This window comes from Stenella coeruleoalba, assembly GCF_951394435.1.
Source record: "Stenella coeruleoalba genome assembly, chromosome: 6".
Taxonomy (NCBI): Eukaryota; Metazoa; Chordata; class Mammalia; order Artiodactyla; family Delphinidae; genus Stenella; species Stenella coeruleoalba.
Window position 1 is genome coordinate 94,565,312 of NC_137151.1, and position 15,939 is coordinate 94,581,250.

The 15,939-nt window shown below is 41.4% G+C and overlaps 1 protein-coding gene across 1 annotated transcript in view; it reads left to right on the top strand.

Annotated features, from left to right (window-relative positions):
• Positions 1-10,390, top strand: part of CDK15 (cyclin dependent kinase 15) — a 112,931-nt gene extending 102,541 nt beyond the window's left edge. The window contains 2 exon segments of the mRNA XM_079924320.1: positions 6,365-6,506; positions 8,916-10,390. Coding sequence (XP_079780446.1) covers positions 6,365-6,474 — 110 coding nt within the window. The 3' untranslated portion in view covers positions 6,475-6,506; positions 8,916-10,390.
• Positions 10,391-15,939: the final 5,549 nt, after the last annotated feature.

The following is a 15,939-nucleotide window of genomic DNA, read 5'->3' on the forward strand; positions in this document are numbered from 1 at the left end:
CATATTGCTCCATTAAAATCTGAGTAATTTTTTTTTTCCTTCCGGTACGCGGACCTCTCACGGCCGTGGCCCCTCCCGTTGCGGAGCACAGGCTCCGGACGCGCAGGCTCAGCGGCCATGGCTCACGGGCCCAGCCGCTGTGCGGCATGCGGGACCCTCCCAGACCAGGGCACGAACCCGCGTCCCCCGCATCAGCAGGCTGACTCTCAACCACTGCGCCACCAGGGAAGCCCGAAATCTGAGTAATTTTTTGTTTTGCTCCAATAAAAGAAGTTCAGGACTTCTTTTAATAATATCTCTTTAATATATTTGAAGATCCCTTGATATCACTTTCTAAAGCTCACTTCTCTAGGCTGACTTCCTTTGACCTCCACCAAACATACCCAGTATAGATTGTTTATTTTACCTTTTAACTGTTTTGCTTCATTATTCTATTCTGAACCGATTCCAATTATTCTGCTTATCTCTGAGACTATGGACCCACCCTAGACTCAGGTTTCTAACATACTGGGAGAGTTATTTTCCAGTTCATTCATGGACGATTTACTGAGGGTCTATTAGATATGAGATTGAGGGATACAAAAATGAATTAGTTATGGACTCTGTCCTCCAAGAGCTTACAGTCCTTAAGGAAATGAAACAAGTATATAAACGGCCGTAGACCAAGTGTGAAGTGCTCTGACAGTTCAAAGGAGGTGAGATTAAACTCCAGCTGTAGGGGTCCAGGATGGCTTTGTGAGTGGGTCTTGAAAGGTGACAGGGTCTGGATGGTTGGGGAGGAAGGATATCCAGGGAGAGGAATGTCATCCTCCTCTGAATGCCATCTACTATTATCTGAAGGTATCTTCTCTTTAATAAGTACAATCCTGACTCATATTCCATCCTAGGTCTTAGTCCTCGTCATTGTATGCCTTCTTGCAGCAATTTAAACATTCTTTAACATGTACCAGCAAAGCTTAGTTTAGCTCTTTGTGTGCTAATGATTTCAAATCTACTCTGTTTATTGCTTTTATTGTCTAGTCTATTCAAAGTTTAACCAGAATATTTTGTCATTCCACAGGCCAGGTTTCGGAGGTTGGGTTTCGTAGGGAAGAGGGAAGGGAGATTCCGAGCCAGGTCTCTCAATCCTATTCTGCTTCTAGGAGTTTATAACCTAACTCAGACCACTCTGTCTACCTTTTTTTTTTTTTTTCTACATCTTTATTGGAGTATAATTGCTTTACAATGGTGTGTTAGTTTCTGCTTTATAACAAAGTGAATCAGTTATACATATACATATGTTCCCATATCTCTTCCCTCTTGCGTCTCCCTCCCTCCCACCCTCCCTATCCCACCCCTCCAGGCGTTCACAAAGCACTGAGCTGATCTCCCTGTGCTATGCGGCTGCTTCCCACTAGGTATCTGCCTTACGTTTGGTAGTGTATATATGTCCATGCCACGCTCTCACTTTGTCACAGCTTACCCTTCCCCCTCCCCATATCCTCAAGTCCATTCTCTAGTAGGTCTGTGTCTTTATTCCTGTCTTACCCCTAGGTTCTTCATGACATTTTTTTTTTCTTAGATTCCATATATATGTGTTAGCATACGGTATTTGTCTTTCTCTTTCTGACTTACTTCACTCTGTATGACAGACTCTAGGTCTATCCACCTCATTACAAATAGCTCAATTTCATTTCTTTTTATGGTGGAGTAATATATACAGTGGAATATTACTCAGTCTGTCTACCTTTTAAATCCTCCATGAATCAGTACTTAAGAAGCAAGTTAGGAAGTGTCCTCCATAACACACTTCTTTACCTTCTGTGCTCAGTGTTGTCCTCTACCCACTCTAATACATTAGAATACAAGATGTTGGGTTGAGACATGGCTTAAGATGTTGCGTAGAGTTAACATTGGTAGGAAAAGTCTGGGTAAACCAAGTCCCTCAGCTCTACCAACTGCTTAAGTTGGTTAAATTTGTTAGCATCATGGACTGAAAGAATCTCCAAATAAAGATAAATGCTTCAGGAAAGAGTTAGAGAGCCTTTGACAAGAAAAGGATCTTGGGACTCATTATTCCATGTCTTCGTTATATAGATGAGTCCCTAACACCCAGAGAAGAGGAATAGCAGCTGCCACTTATTGGGCGTCTATGTGTTTTACATAAATTCTCATTCAATCTAGATACTAACTCTCAAATCTGGAGTTATTATCCTCATATTACATATTAGAAAACTGGGGCTGAGGGAGGCTAATTGCTCAAAGTCATACAGCTAGTAAGTGGTAGAGGCAATATTTGACTGTAAATCAGACTCCCAAGCCACTGTCTTCCACTTCTCATCACTGCTTGCTAAAGATCACAAGGAAATTTAGTACTGTAACACAACCAGGATTAGAACCAAGATCTTGACTCCCAGCCCTGCGACCTTTCCACTCTCTCGTCGTGCTCTATGTTTATTTTAAAGCCTTCCCAGGAAATATGTCACATGTTCCCAGGTAACATGTTCAATATCTCACAATTAAGAGGGCTCAATTTTATGTTTAATAAAGACTCAAGCCCCTGACCTCTTCCTTAATCCTTAATGTCATCTGGTCTTAGTTTGTTCTTTTTCTTTTTTTTTTTTTTGTTTTTTTTTGTTTGTAACACAGCCACCCTTGGGTTTTAGGATTTCTTAATCAGTGCTGTTTATTGTTTTTCCCTTACTATTACTTATTCAGTTTTGTAAGAAAAATATCAGGATCCAATGGAAAATTGGGTAAAGGCACAAAATAGCAATTTACACAAAGGAAATGAAAAAAACATACCAACACATGGGATAAATAGGCAGTCTAACTAGTGATTAAATAAATACAAATAACTGTTAAAGTAGTTATTTTTTTCCCTCAACTTAATGACTCCTAACTCCCAGTGCTGGGAAGATTGTGGTAAAATGATTCTCTGCAGATGGTGGTGTAAGTTGGGGCAACCTTTGCAAAGCATTTTGCCATACCTATAAGGAGCCATAAAAATGCTAACAACATTCAACCCTATACTTTGGTTCCTGGAAATTATCCAAAGGAACAATCGAACAGAAAAGAAAGAAAAAAAAAACAACCAAACCCTAGATGCATAGAAATGTTCATTGTGGTGTTGTCTATAATTTTTTTTAATTCTAAAAGATAAAAGAAACTCTAAATATTCAACACAAGAGAACTGATTGGATAAATATTGTTATATTGACCCAGCATACAGTGCTATGTAACCATTTAAAATGATAATTCACAGGAGTGTGGGGTAGTATGGAAATGTTTACCTTATGACACAAGCTAAAAGAAGGGATACAAAATTGCATATTATAATGCACCTGTGGAAATGTATTATGCATATCAACAAAACTGGAAAGTAGAGTACAAAAGTAAAAATGCTCTTCTAGTTGAGGGGAATTGTGGGTAATTTTTTTCCTTTTTTCAAAGTTTTCTTTCATGTTGATGTTATATTGCCTTTATTGTTTAAAGGAATAAAGTAAGACAAATGGTACAGGGAGTTCAAGCTCTGGATTGAGAGTTTAAAAACTTGAGTTTTCTTCTTTTCTCCCCCAGCATCACATGCCTTATTGGCCCTCATAAACCTCAATTTCTCAATCTGCACAATGGGTTAACACTAGTTTCCTGCACCCCAGATTGACAGAATATTTATTTTATAAAGCTTTTAACTCACTGATTTCAAGGGTTCACATAAATGCCCTCCTGGGAGAATGAGAGGAGGGAGGGAGAGGAAAAGATAAATAGGCACTAATTAATTTTAAACGGAAAGATCATCTGCTTTAATCGGAAATGTATGTGTGCTGTGCCCCTAGTCAGAGTTTTAAGTGCACTCCATGTTAGTTAGCAACTTCAATTTAAAGTACTGTGTGATCCTTTGGGCTTTGAAGATATGAAGCCTATATACATACACATGAGCTAAAATTACCGCTCAGTCACGGAGGCTGTGTGCACTATGAATAATTAAATGCACTAAGCAACTCCAGCTGATGGATTGATGATGTGCAAGAGTAGCATGAAAACCACGTGACAAGGAAAATTACAAGACATTTTGAAATGATGGTTTAATTTCCAAGCTTTCTTTTCAACTTGTGCTTTCTCTTTCAGCCATTACAGGCAAGTAGAAGAGATTTGATTGTCTTGTTTCCTGTGAAAGGTTATTTAGCTCCTCAATGCCATTAAGTCACTTTCTGCACTCCAGTGCACTGAGACTTCAGCAGGTTATCAGCCCAGGAAGAGTAAATGGAGACACCAGGATCGGATTTCTAAAGGAAGGAAAGTTAAAGCAAAGTTTGAAAGCGGTGACAGCCAACAGCCAGGAGCTTAGGAACTCAATTAGACTGAAAGACAACTATCTCATTATCTCATTCCGAAATGATCTAAATACATAAGAATCTCAAAGTTTTAAATAAACTTGTCCTACTGACTGTCTAGATGACTGAATTTCCCTTCTCAAAAAGTTTTTAAACACCCACTTTTGTATTTATTTATTCTAAGCGCAAAGCAGCTGCAATAATTATGCTGTCAGATTCAGAAAGCTAATGAGGAGTCAGCAAATGGAGGGTTTTGCATTTGTGAGATGCTGCAGGAGAACCACTCGGCTGCTTTTTTCCTTCTTTCTTTTTTTTCCTCTTGTTTTCTTTTTCTTTTTCTGTGAGTTGGGAAGGAGAGTCAGGCAGTCCATGGCCAAATTGAAATCCCTTTGATTAACTGGTTGCTTTCCCAGCACTGTTCTGCCACATGTTTCTCTCTCTCTCTCTCTCTCTCTCTCTCTCTCACACACACACACACACACACACACACATCCTCCTCCCACCCCCACCCCCATCTCTTTTTCTTCCTCTCTCTCTCTCCCTCTCTCCCTCTCTCTGTCTTTGTCTCTTTCTCTCCCTCCCTCTCTCACTCTTTTTTGCTCTCTCCCTCTCTCTCTCCGTCTCCCCCCCCCCGCCCTCCGGCTCCCTCATTGCTATTGAGGAACTATTGCTTTTGAGGGACATCTTCATGCCACTGTCCCCAAGGTAAGAGGACACTTCTTCCTGAGAGACGTTCCCAGAATGGTTTGGACTTGAGTCGATTTGAGAGTAATCTGTAAACTTTAATATGCACGGTTTGTTTGAACTGTTTGACTGTTTACACTATGACCCGAGCTAAAAGAAAGTAGACTACAAAATTGCGCGTTATAATGTACCTGGGAAAATACATTATGCATATCAACAAGACTTGAGGTCTCCCCTTTCCAGTCTAGCAAATATGTAACTCCAAACTGAAGGAGTCAGGGCCACAGCTTACCCAAGGTATCCAAGACAGAGTCAGCATTGCAGGTTTATTTCTTCCCTTTGGGTGTGAATAGCTTCCAGCAAACAATATTATTACGGCATTTTATGCTTTCGGTGCACCAAAGCTGGAGCTTCTCTTTTTTGTGAAACTGTGTGGTATTTACAGCAACCCAGTTTGTGCAGCTTGTGAGCCTTGGAAAAGCAGTGCCCAAGTGGAAGGATGTCCTGAACAGGTTTTGTGGACGTGCTTTGGTGACGATGTGGCTGTTGCCCCGGATGTTTTTCTCGCATGGTATCTGTGCTAATGCTTGTAACAATGGCTACTGGTTATTAAAGATATATGGTGTATCAGAGCAACTCAAGACGTTTGGCACGTATTATCTTCTCTAAGCTGAGGGCAATCTGCCCGCAAGTTTTCTTATCCCCATTTTGCAGATGAGCCGCTTAAAATGTTAACTTTTAGAGGACGTGGCCCATAAGTTTAGCATAGTAAAGCACCCAGGGACAACACACATTTAACAAACACAGGCATTTATAAAAATGCAAACTGTCAGCATTCTGTGAGTCTGAGGGCATAGGTAATATACACATATTTCAAAAACATTTTTTAATCTACAAAAGTTGCACCTTAGAGTCTATTTAAATGGATTGCCAAATGTATCTAATGTAACAGAAATTTGAAACTTTCCAAAACATTATGTAGCCCAGCACCATGCTCACTGCCTGTCATCACCGGGACTCGCGTCCAGACTCCTTGGCCTGATTTTGGCCCTTGTTGTTAGTGTGTGTGTGGCTTCCAGTTCTGCTCCTGTTTGGACCACCTTCAGCACCAAGGTGCCTTTACCCAAGTGTTCATTTGGTAAATATGCATTGAAGTGAATTGAACTGAAGTGAATTGAATAGGAGGCACCTGACAGCTATTCGGTAACGTGAGTTATCCATGAGTCAGTATAAATTATTGATGTATGAGTCTGGCTTACATTTTGATGTCTCTTCGGGTGACAGATATTACAACAGACATAAAAAAATACACCGTGAAAGATCCCAGGAGATAATATGTTGGTGCTTTTCTCTTTTCTTCCCTACAGTGGAGTCTTTATTTACAGTTTCAGGAGTGAGGCTAAAGCCAGAAATGTGTGACCTTTTGGCCTCCTACCGGAAAGGTCACCACCTAGCCGGGTTTAGCAAATGCTGGTGAAAACAAAGGGCGAGATCACCAAGATTTTCCAGGTAAGTGGTTACAACTGTGTGGCTCCTTATGGATGGAATTGAAAATCAACCACTGTCCAGTGAAGACCTGGTTCATGGGTTCAGAGCACCTCTGTCCTGGGCCCGGCTCTTCATTCCCACTCTGGGCACAGAGGCCTAGGCCTCACAGGCTGTGAAAGGAGGATGGCAGTGTGCATCAGCTCCCACTGCCAGGGGACTGATAGGACTCCTGAGACAACCCTTACACGTCACTGTAAGGCCTTGAGCTGACACATTGGAATACAGGACTCCACTGACATGTTAAATTCCCTTAACTACGTAGTTCTCGCTGTCAGCTGAAAGGACAAAATCAGAGGTCAGGATGACCAACTGTCCCCACCTGCTCGAGACCAAGGGGTGTCCCGGGATGTGGGATGTTCGGTGCCAAAATTGACACAGTCCCGGGTAAACCAGGACGGTTGGTCACCGTAGTACTGCAAATTACCACCTAGCCTGCCCCCAGGTGCCAGAGCAGACCTGGTTCAGTCCAGCACCACCCAGGAGGTGGCTTTGGAGGCCTACGAGTGCCCAGTCATCACTGCTACAGGCTTCTGAGGCTACACCTTTTTGCACCATTGCTTACAGGGAGTCCTCTCCAGGCTGAGCTCTGGGAACCATGAGGACCTGATAGGGAGGGAGGACCCATCCACAAATGTCACAGACTCAGCTGCTCTCAGCAGTCTCCTCCGTCAGCCCAGGGCAACCCAGCCTTCCAAGGTAATCTTGAAGAGGAAGGGGTGCTGTAGAGGACTTCCCCAAAGCTACCATATCCTAAAGAGTTCTGCTGGTAGGCACAGAAAGCCAGGTGGGGCAACTCCAAAAGCCACCATAGTATAGACATCCCTAGATCTTACAAGAGCACTCATCCTGGGCCTTCCATGGTGGGTCGAGGGGACAGCAATCTAGATAGAGGAATCAAGGTGAGACCCAGGCACACAGCCAGCCAGCCAGCCCTGTGAGTGACCCTGGCTCTATCCCAGACCACAGTCATTAACCTACGATTTGGCCACGCATCTGGCAACCACAGCTTGCCGTGCTTCCTAGCAGAACTTTTGGGGCCTAGATGGTAATGACTGGCATACTCCCTGCACCACCCCTGCCCCGACGTCATTCACATGGCAGGATTCAGCTCTTTGCCAGTTTCTCTGTTAAAGGCATATACGCATCAAGAACGTCTGCCTTTTGGATCTTCTAAGATCATTGTATTTAGAAATTTGGAAAGATCAGGGAAGTTTAGAATGATAGCTCTTCGTCAGAGCATTTTATGAAATACTGAAGTTTATATTTTGACGATATAAAATTGGAATTACAATGGGCAATACAGTCATAACATGGTATTTCCCAAGTAAAATATTTTCCAGAGCAGAAATTTTACTGTGTAATTATGCCATTTTAAACCCACCAGTTATGAGAACAGCGTATACTTTAGGATTTGCCCTTCATAAAATTATCAGACATTGATTGAAATGGTCTCAGATGGTGGTGCCCCGTAAGACATAACAATTATTTCTATTGTTATTTTGTTTTACTAAAGCCGCCAGGAGGTAGGGAGCTTACCCTGCCTCTCTGAACTACAGTCAGTTTCCACAAAGAATCATTCATTACCTGTAGATGTAAATTGGTCACAATAGAAAATCAATTAAAAGGAGCGTGACAAACTTGGCGTCTGTGCCAGCTGTTGAGGAAGGGAGGGGGCAGGCGGAATGTGCACTGGAGTAATCTCCCGATGTCCCTGGGCCCTTGGTACTAATGTAAGGAGATAAAACCCACAGGAGATGAACCACAACAGGGAGAAGCTGGAGCAATTAAACTGTTTAATAAACGGCTTGGGATCAGCAAAATCTGGGAGTGCTGGAGTCAGGGACTAAAAGTGGTAATCACATGGACACTTGGGGCCTGTAAATCTTTTCCACTAAATTGAATTTATGTTAAAATATTCACTTTTCAGGAGATTCAAAATGTAAATTGGGATATTAGGACTTATAACTAGCAGCAATGCCTGAAAATTAAGACTCTTAAAAGATCCTCAGAATGTCAGTTTCAGGTAGGAAAAACTGTATGCTAATGTCTACAACAGAGAAATGGAACTAAAATTTACTGGGTATATACCATGTGCCAGGCACTTTACACATATTATTTCAAAGCTTGGTGTGTTTTGAATAGTTAGGGTGTGGTGAGGTATAACGATAATTTGTGCATTTGGAGATAGATTTTGATTACCAGGGGTAAGATGCTGCCTCTGTTAAAATTTATTATCACCTTTTCTATCTATCTATCCATCTGTATTTATATATAATTCCATCAATAACTTTGCAATAATATTTAACAGGTTTCCTTACTCAATCTGTTATTCATGATTCTGATTTTTTTTTATTCTTCATTCACTTCCAGGACTACCTGTATTGCTGTTTCCGTTTTAATTTGCTTCCACTTACTAAGAAGCTTCAAATCTAACTCCACACTGGACCAAGGGTTTTATACCATCACCTGTGATGTGGAATATTTTAAATATGATGTCCAAGGCAACAGTGCATAATACTTGAGGAAAAAGCAATGAAAGGTTATTGCTGCTGTCATTTGCCTAGAACTTAACAGTGATTGGCTCAAAAATTAGACATAGATTGAAATCATCTGAGAAGAGAACTTCTGAATAATTTCATTCATTTCGTTATTTGATAGAGTGATCCTTGGGCCAGAAGGAGAACAGGACAGAAGGGAGACAACAATTGAAAGACTTTGGAGACAGAGCTGGTGCTTGCAGAGGCCTGTCACTCCTGTGGTCACTTACAATTTCCCGCAACAAAAGGACTTCTGTGGCAAGGAGAGGATTAGTCTAAAGTTTAGAAAAGTCTACAGGGAAGGTGGTTTCTTGGATAAAGTTGTCAACGAAAGGAGTCTTGCTTAAGACTCTTTGTTATGATTTCCTAGGGGGCGCTTCTTCCTTCACTAACTGGATTGTCAAAACACATTACCGCCCCATCCCAGCCAGATTTTGGAAGTTTGGATTGAGCTGCTGGTTAGAATTAAATTTCAGGCTGTCTCCTTCTACTGAATCCTAATTGTCTGTGATGACAGCAAAAGTGATGAGTAATCTCAGCTCTGACTTGATGGCAGAGATACTGAATAGATAGATAAGAGCAAAGAGTTCCAAAGTTGTAATTCAAGTCCTGTTGCACCATGAGATACACATGCTTGTGTGCACACACATAAGCCTCAAATAAAATGAGGGATCTGTCTCGGCTAACATGTGTTTCATTTTCTACAATGGGTCCTTCTAAAAGAAGCTGGGGAAACTCAAATTACTTCATCTGGGGATGATCTACTCAGGAAATGTAGTAGCCTAGAAACCAGAGACCGCTATATAGCCTTTAGAAGAACAAGGAGGAACTAATTAAGAGAGAATTTAAAAATAGTACCTATGCACTCAGAGTCTGAGATGGAAGGAGGAAAAATGTACACAGATGGTCCAAAGAAATCTACCTTACCGAGTATTTGATTTTAGTAAGGCATTTGACAAAGCCTGTCCAGATATACCTGAAAGATGAAACTGTGTGGGCTGGGTGATGAGGCAGATCTATGTGCTCAAAGAACAGTGGCCTTACTGGAGAAAGGCCAGCAGTGGTGTGGTACAAGTTTCAGCCCTAAGTCCTATTCTGGTCAAATGTTTTTATTATTAATCACTTGAATAAAACTGGAGAAGGCACACAGTTTATTCGTATAACTCATTAAAGTAAGTACTGTTATTACTCATTTATTACTTCCACTTTACAAAAGAGGAAACTGAGGCTCAGAGAAGTTAACTAACTCCTTTGTGGCAGGACAGCAGAGGTAAGGTACACACCTGAGGTCTGGTGGTCTCCAATGTCTATGATCTTTCCAGTAATCACATACCTATCAAATCTGTAGCATACACAACTCTTGAAGAGGCAGCTGACATCTAGCATTGGATCATGATTCAAGAGCCTGAGATCTTGCTAAAAGCTTATGTGTAGCATTACACACCTATTAGAATGGTCAAATTCCAGAACGCTGCCAGCACCAAATGCTGCCAGGGATGTGGAGCAACAGGAACTCTCATTGTTGGTGGAAGTGCAAAAGGGTACAGCCACTTTAGAAGACCGCTTGGCAGTCTCTTACAAAACTAAGCATACTCTTACCACAGATCCAGCAATCATGCTCCTTTGTATTTACCCAAAGGAGCTGAAAAGTTATGTCTACACAAAAACCTGCACACAGATGTTAATAGCAGCTTTATTCATAATCGCCAAAACTTTAAAACAACCAAGGTGTCCCTTTGTAGATAAGTGGATAAATAGACTGTGGTACATCCAGACAATAGAATATTATTCAACAGTAAAAAGAAATGGAGCGATCAAGCCGTGAAAAGACGTGGAGGAACCCTAAATGAATATTACTAAGTGAAAGAAGCCGATCTGAAAGTCACATACTACATCATTACAACTATTTGACACTCTGGAAAAGGCAAAACTATAGAGACAGTAAAAAGGTCGTGGTTGCTAGGGGAGGGAGGGAATGTTGAATAGATGGTGCACAGAGGATTTTCAGGACAGGGTAACTATGTATGATACTATAATGGTGGATACAGATATACGTCATTCATCAAAAATGTGTCCAAACCCATGGAATATACAACACCAAGAATGAATCCTAATGTAAAACGGACTTTGGATGATAATGATGAGTCAATGTGGGTTCATACAGTGTAACAAACGTAGCACTCTGTGGAGGGCGTTGGTAATGGGGCAGGCTGTGCATGTGGGGGGAGGGGTGTATGGGAGCTCTCTGTACCTTCTGCTGAATATTGCTGTGAACCTAAAATTGCTCTGAGGGCTTCCCTGGTGGCGCAGTGGTTGAGAGTCCGCCTGCCGATGCAGGGGACACAGGTTCGTGCCCCGGTCCGGGAAGATCCCACATGCCGCGGAGCGGCTGGGCCCGTGAGCCATGGCCGCTGAGCCTGCGCGTCCGGAGCCTGGGCTCTGCAACGGGAGAGGCCACAGCAGTGAGAGGCCCGCGTACCACAAAAAAAAAAAAAAAAAAAAATTGCTCTGAAAAATAAAGTCTATTAAAACCAAACCAAAAGAAAAAAACCCAGAAAATAAAAAAAGCTGATGAGCAACAGCCAATACATTCCTATCAAATTTCATCTGGTTTAATTTCTTACACTTTAGGCTTAAAATGTCAACAAGTTAAGTAAGGCTTAGTGGAAGTTGGCACTTTTAACTATAATATGAATTAATAGTATGTCTGGCTGCCCACAAAAGATAATGCTAATACTTGTGGTTGATATAAATGAAGGAATAAGAGGGTGTCCCAGAGAAGGGAAGTAGTCAGATCACATCTAAATTATTGTTAAATTTCATTCTACCCATCACACTTTAAAAGAAACATCATATTGAAGTAAATATTTATTGTGCATCTATTAGTTTACAGATTTAATCCTGTTTAATCCTCTTAACAAGTAAGAGGTAGGTGTAATTATTCCCCGCCTTGCAGAGAAGAACACAGAACTTAATTTAAGCATCTAGGATTTGATGCTCAGACTCTGTCTCCAAAGTCTGGGCTGCACTCTCCAAGGAGGGCTGCTAGGAGAACAGAGGGTACAGAGACCAGGGCACAAGAAGGAATACTCCAAAAAGGGAAAACCCAGGGGCAGAGAAGTTCCCTTCAAGGAATTGAGGGTTCTCATGGAGCAAAGGGGCTGGCTCTCTGCTGGGTGGCTGTGGAGCCGGGACAATAACGTACATTGAAAGCTCAGAGATGGTATTTTTGATACAGCAGGAAGAGTTCTCCAAAAATTTCACCTGTCCACCAATGAAATGAGCTCCCACAGCAGTAGTGAACTTCCTTTTTGCCCCAAAAGAGATAGAAAGCTGTAGGAGGGATTCCCATATTGGAAATTAGAATAGCTGACCCCTAAGTTCCCATCTAATTCAAAGATGTCTAATAAGGACTTTTGAAGAGCTGTGGAGCGACTATACTTGGAATTATAGTAAGATCCTATTGTTGCAAGAACAGGTAGGCTCGTTTTGGGGTTTTTTTAAAGGATTTTTTAAAAAGTAAAAATTGACAAAATTATTCTCTTTAATTATAATGGAAGATAAATCATGCTTGTGTTTCCTTCTTTTTCTCCTTTAATGAATGGATTTGCCTATTCAAAAGCTTAATAAAAATTATGTATGAAACACCAAAACATTATTCTAATCTTCGTTTCTTCCTTGATTCTATCAAAGGAGCATTCCTGTTTGTGCATATTTTTTTCCTCCCATGTTTTTGTTGATTCCTTTGTATAGGCATATACCTGACTTTAAAAAACATGAGTTATTTTTGTTCAATTAGATGTATTAGTTATTTAATAATGCTTACTTTTTCAGTCACTAGTGCTACTCACCTAGTATTTCTGTCTCCCAGACTCCATAATTGGGTGACACTTCCTGGCTCTCTGGTGGATGAATAGAGCTGTATGGTTAGCGCTAGCCAATGAATTGTGAGTGGAAGTGATATGTATCACTTCTGAATCAAGCATTTATTTGATTGCCAGTGCAACACACTCCAGATCTCTCTTCATTTTTCCCTCTGTTACAGTGACCAGCAGCATTCAAGAGGGTCCCAGAATGAAAGGATATGGAACGGAGTCCCCAGATGATGTATAATGAATATATAGTGAGAAAGAGAAATAAAACTTTGTTTTAATCCATTAATATTTGGAGATTATTTGTTACTGCAGTGTAACCTAGCCTATCCTGACTATTCTAGGTCACATAAAACATGTTGGTCACCGTCCAACACGGAAGTTACTACCTACATGTGACTATTTATATTTAAATTTAATCAAGATCAAATTTAGTTCCTCAGCCACACTAACCACATTTCAAGGCCTCCATAGCCACATGTGGCTAGTGGCTACCATAATGCACGATGCAGATATAGAACATTTCCATTATTGCAGAAAGTTTTGCTGAACAGTGCTGACATAGAGTGGTAGGATTTTTATGAGAATTGGTAACGTTGTCTTCTAACATTTCTTGATACTTTAAGTGCACATCAAATACCACCTTGGAGTTATTCTCAAAAATTTTTGCCTTTTTATAATGAAATCTCTAGGAACATCCAATGGAAGTTACTTTCTGGAGGAAAATAAATCACTCTGAGCAGTTACAGTTCTTAGAACCAAAGTGCTCAGACTTTCCTGAAGGTTACACTGACTGACACCTTTTTGTTACTTTCAATGCCTTTCATAAATGAATTCCCAGAACAGTTTTATTTTAGTCCATCCTCTCTGAATCTATTCACATTTTCTACTTCTAACTCCTCTGCATCCCTAAGTAGGTTAATAGGCACCTGGTATAAGATCTGAGGTGCTGGGTAATGAATTCATCCAAGTTTATTGGCATTCTTGTAAACAATTGTTTCTTTTGTAAGAACTGTCATTGGATATTGCAAGAAAAATCTTGCGGGAGCCCAGAACTGAACCAAGATATAAAATAATCTTTCCCATCTACTCATTAATTTAGTCCACAAACATCTGCAGTAGAAATATAAAAAACGTTCCCCCAAGGATCCTGTAGTCAGCTGGGGCATTAGGTGGAAATAAATACAAGATCCAATGACATTTCAGTCCTCCCTGTCATAGAGGAGATGACAATTAATCTTTGTCTTCAAGTGAGAGTTTTCCAGGCAGGCAATTGGTGGGGGCGTGGGGAGGAGGGTGAAAAGAAGATAGCCCTGTGTGTGGGAAGTAAAGAAAGGACAGGATGGTTTTTGGCTGTAAGAAATTGAAAACCCCCATTCAGTGGCTTAATCCATGAGGATATTAGGTCACACAAGAAATCTAGAAGTACCTAGATTTAATTCCAGGTTCCAGGATTAATTAACTGATGGGTCAAAGACATCATCAACAACCCAGGTTCCTTCGTCTTTCTTCACTGCATCTTCGGTGTCCTTCATTGCCTAATTCTCAGGCTGGTTCCTATCATGGTCACAAGATGTTGCCACAGCCCCAGGCATCACATACAGGTATGACAATGTCCGGTAGAGGAAGAGGATGCCTCTTCCTGTGTGCTTATTTTTCAAAGAAAGCATGGTTCTCTTCACACCTTACTGAACAGACGGTCACATATCCACTCCTGAACTGCCAGCAAGAGAAATTAGATGACGCTTTAGAATGGTCAGGATTTGCTACTGGATTTGATCTGAAGCGGGGGTCACTTTCCTGAGGGGCAAGTTCCTGAATAATCAGTTTCCTCTTAACTGGGGAAGAAGTGAGGAATGACTGTTGAACAGTCAACCAAAGAATCTGCCACGGCAACTGTCTGTGGGGTGTAGTGGTGCAGGGAGTGGTGGGAGATGAAGAATGGCTGTAAGGTTTCCAGTCTGTGGGCCTGGATGACTTGTTATATCATTTTTAGTCAAGCAATTAGTTCAGGAGAGGAGGCTATGCGCTCATTTCTGGACATCTTCAGTTGGAGGTGTGTGTCAGACAATTGGAACGGCTGACCTGGGACTAGGAAATGAAGACTAGCTATATGTGGACATCACCTACATACATGTCACTGAAGTCCCAAAGATGTGATTCCCCAAGAGAACATATACAAAGAGGAGAAGCACAAGGGTGGAAGAAAGAAGAATTCGCAAAGGAAACAAAGTATTAATGGCTAGAAATTGGAGGGGTGGGGCAGAAAACTAGAATCATTCTGGGTGATAAAAGTCAAGAAGAGTGTTCCAAGACTGAGGGGCCCACAGAGAAAATATCAGAGAGGTGTAAACCAAGGCGGGCCATGGATTTTGGTGGCTACTGGTCATGGGTGACCTCTAAGGGAGCAGCTTCCGTGGAATCGTGGTCATAGAAAGATACAACGAATTAAAGAGAGAGTGAATGGTAAGAAAATAGAAGCAGGACATATCTTTCAGAAACTATCACAAAAGGATGAAAAAGATGGAGTACTAGCTAGAATGTGGAAGCAGCAAGAGGGTTCCTCTTCTTTTTCTTTTTTTTCTTTTTTAGCACAGGAGAGAACTATGCATTTTATGGAGTGAAGGAAAAAGAAAGAAGTTGGGAGAATCATTGGACGGTCTAAACACACTGGGCATGCTCCCTCCTTGGGCTTCTGCCTGGCTCTTTCCTCTGCCTGGAACGTTTTCCCCCAAATATCCACGCAGCCAACTCCCTTGCCAACTTCAAGACTTGCTCCAATGCCATCTATCCGCAAAGCCTACACCCGCCACCCTATTCAACACCCAAGCCTCCTGCACACAAATCCCCCTTACCCTGGACGCTTTTTCTAAAGCCTGTTGTTGCTGGATTTCATGCTGTATAATTTATGGTTTACTGATTTACGATGTTTATTGTTTTTCTCACCCCTACTAAAATGTAAGCTCCTTGAGGATAGGAAACTTT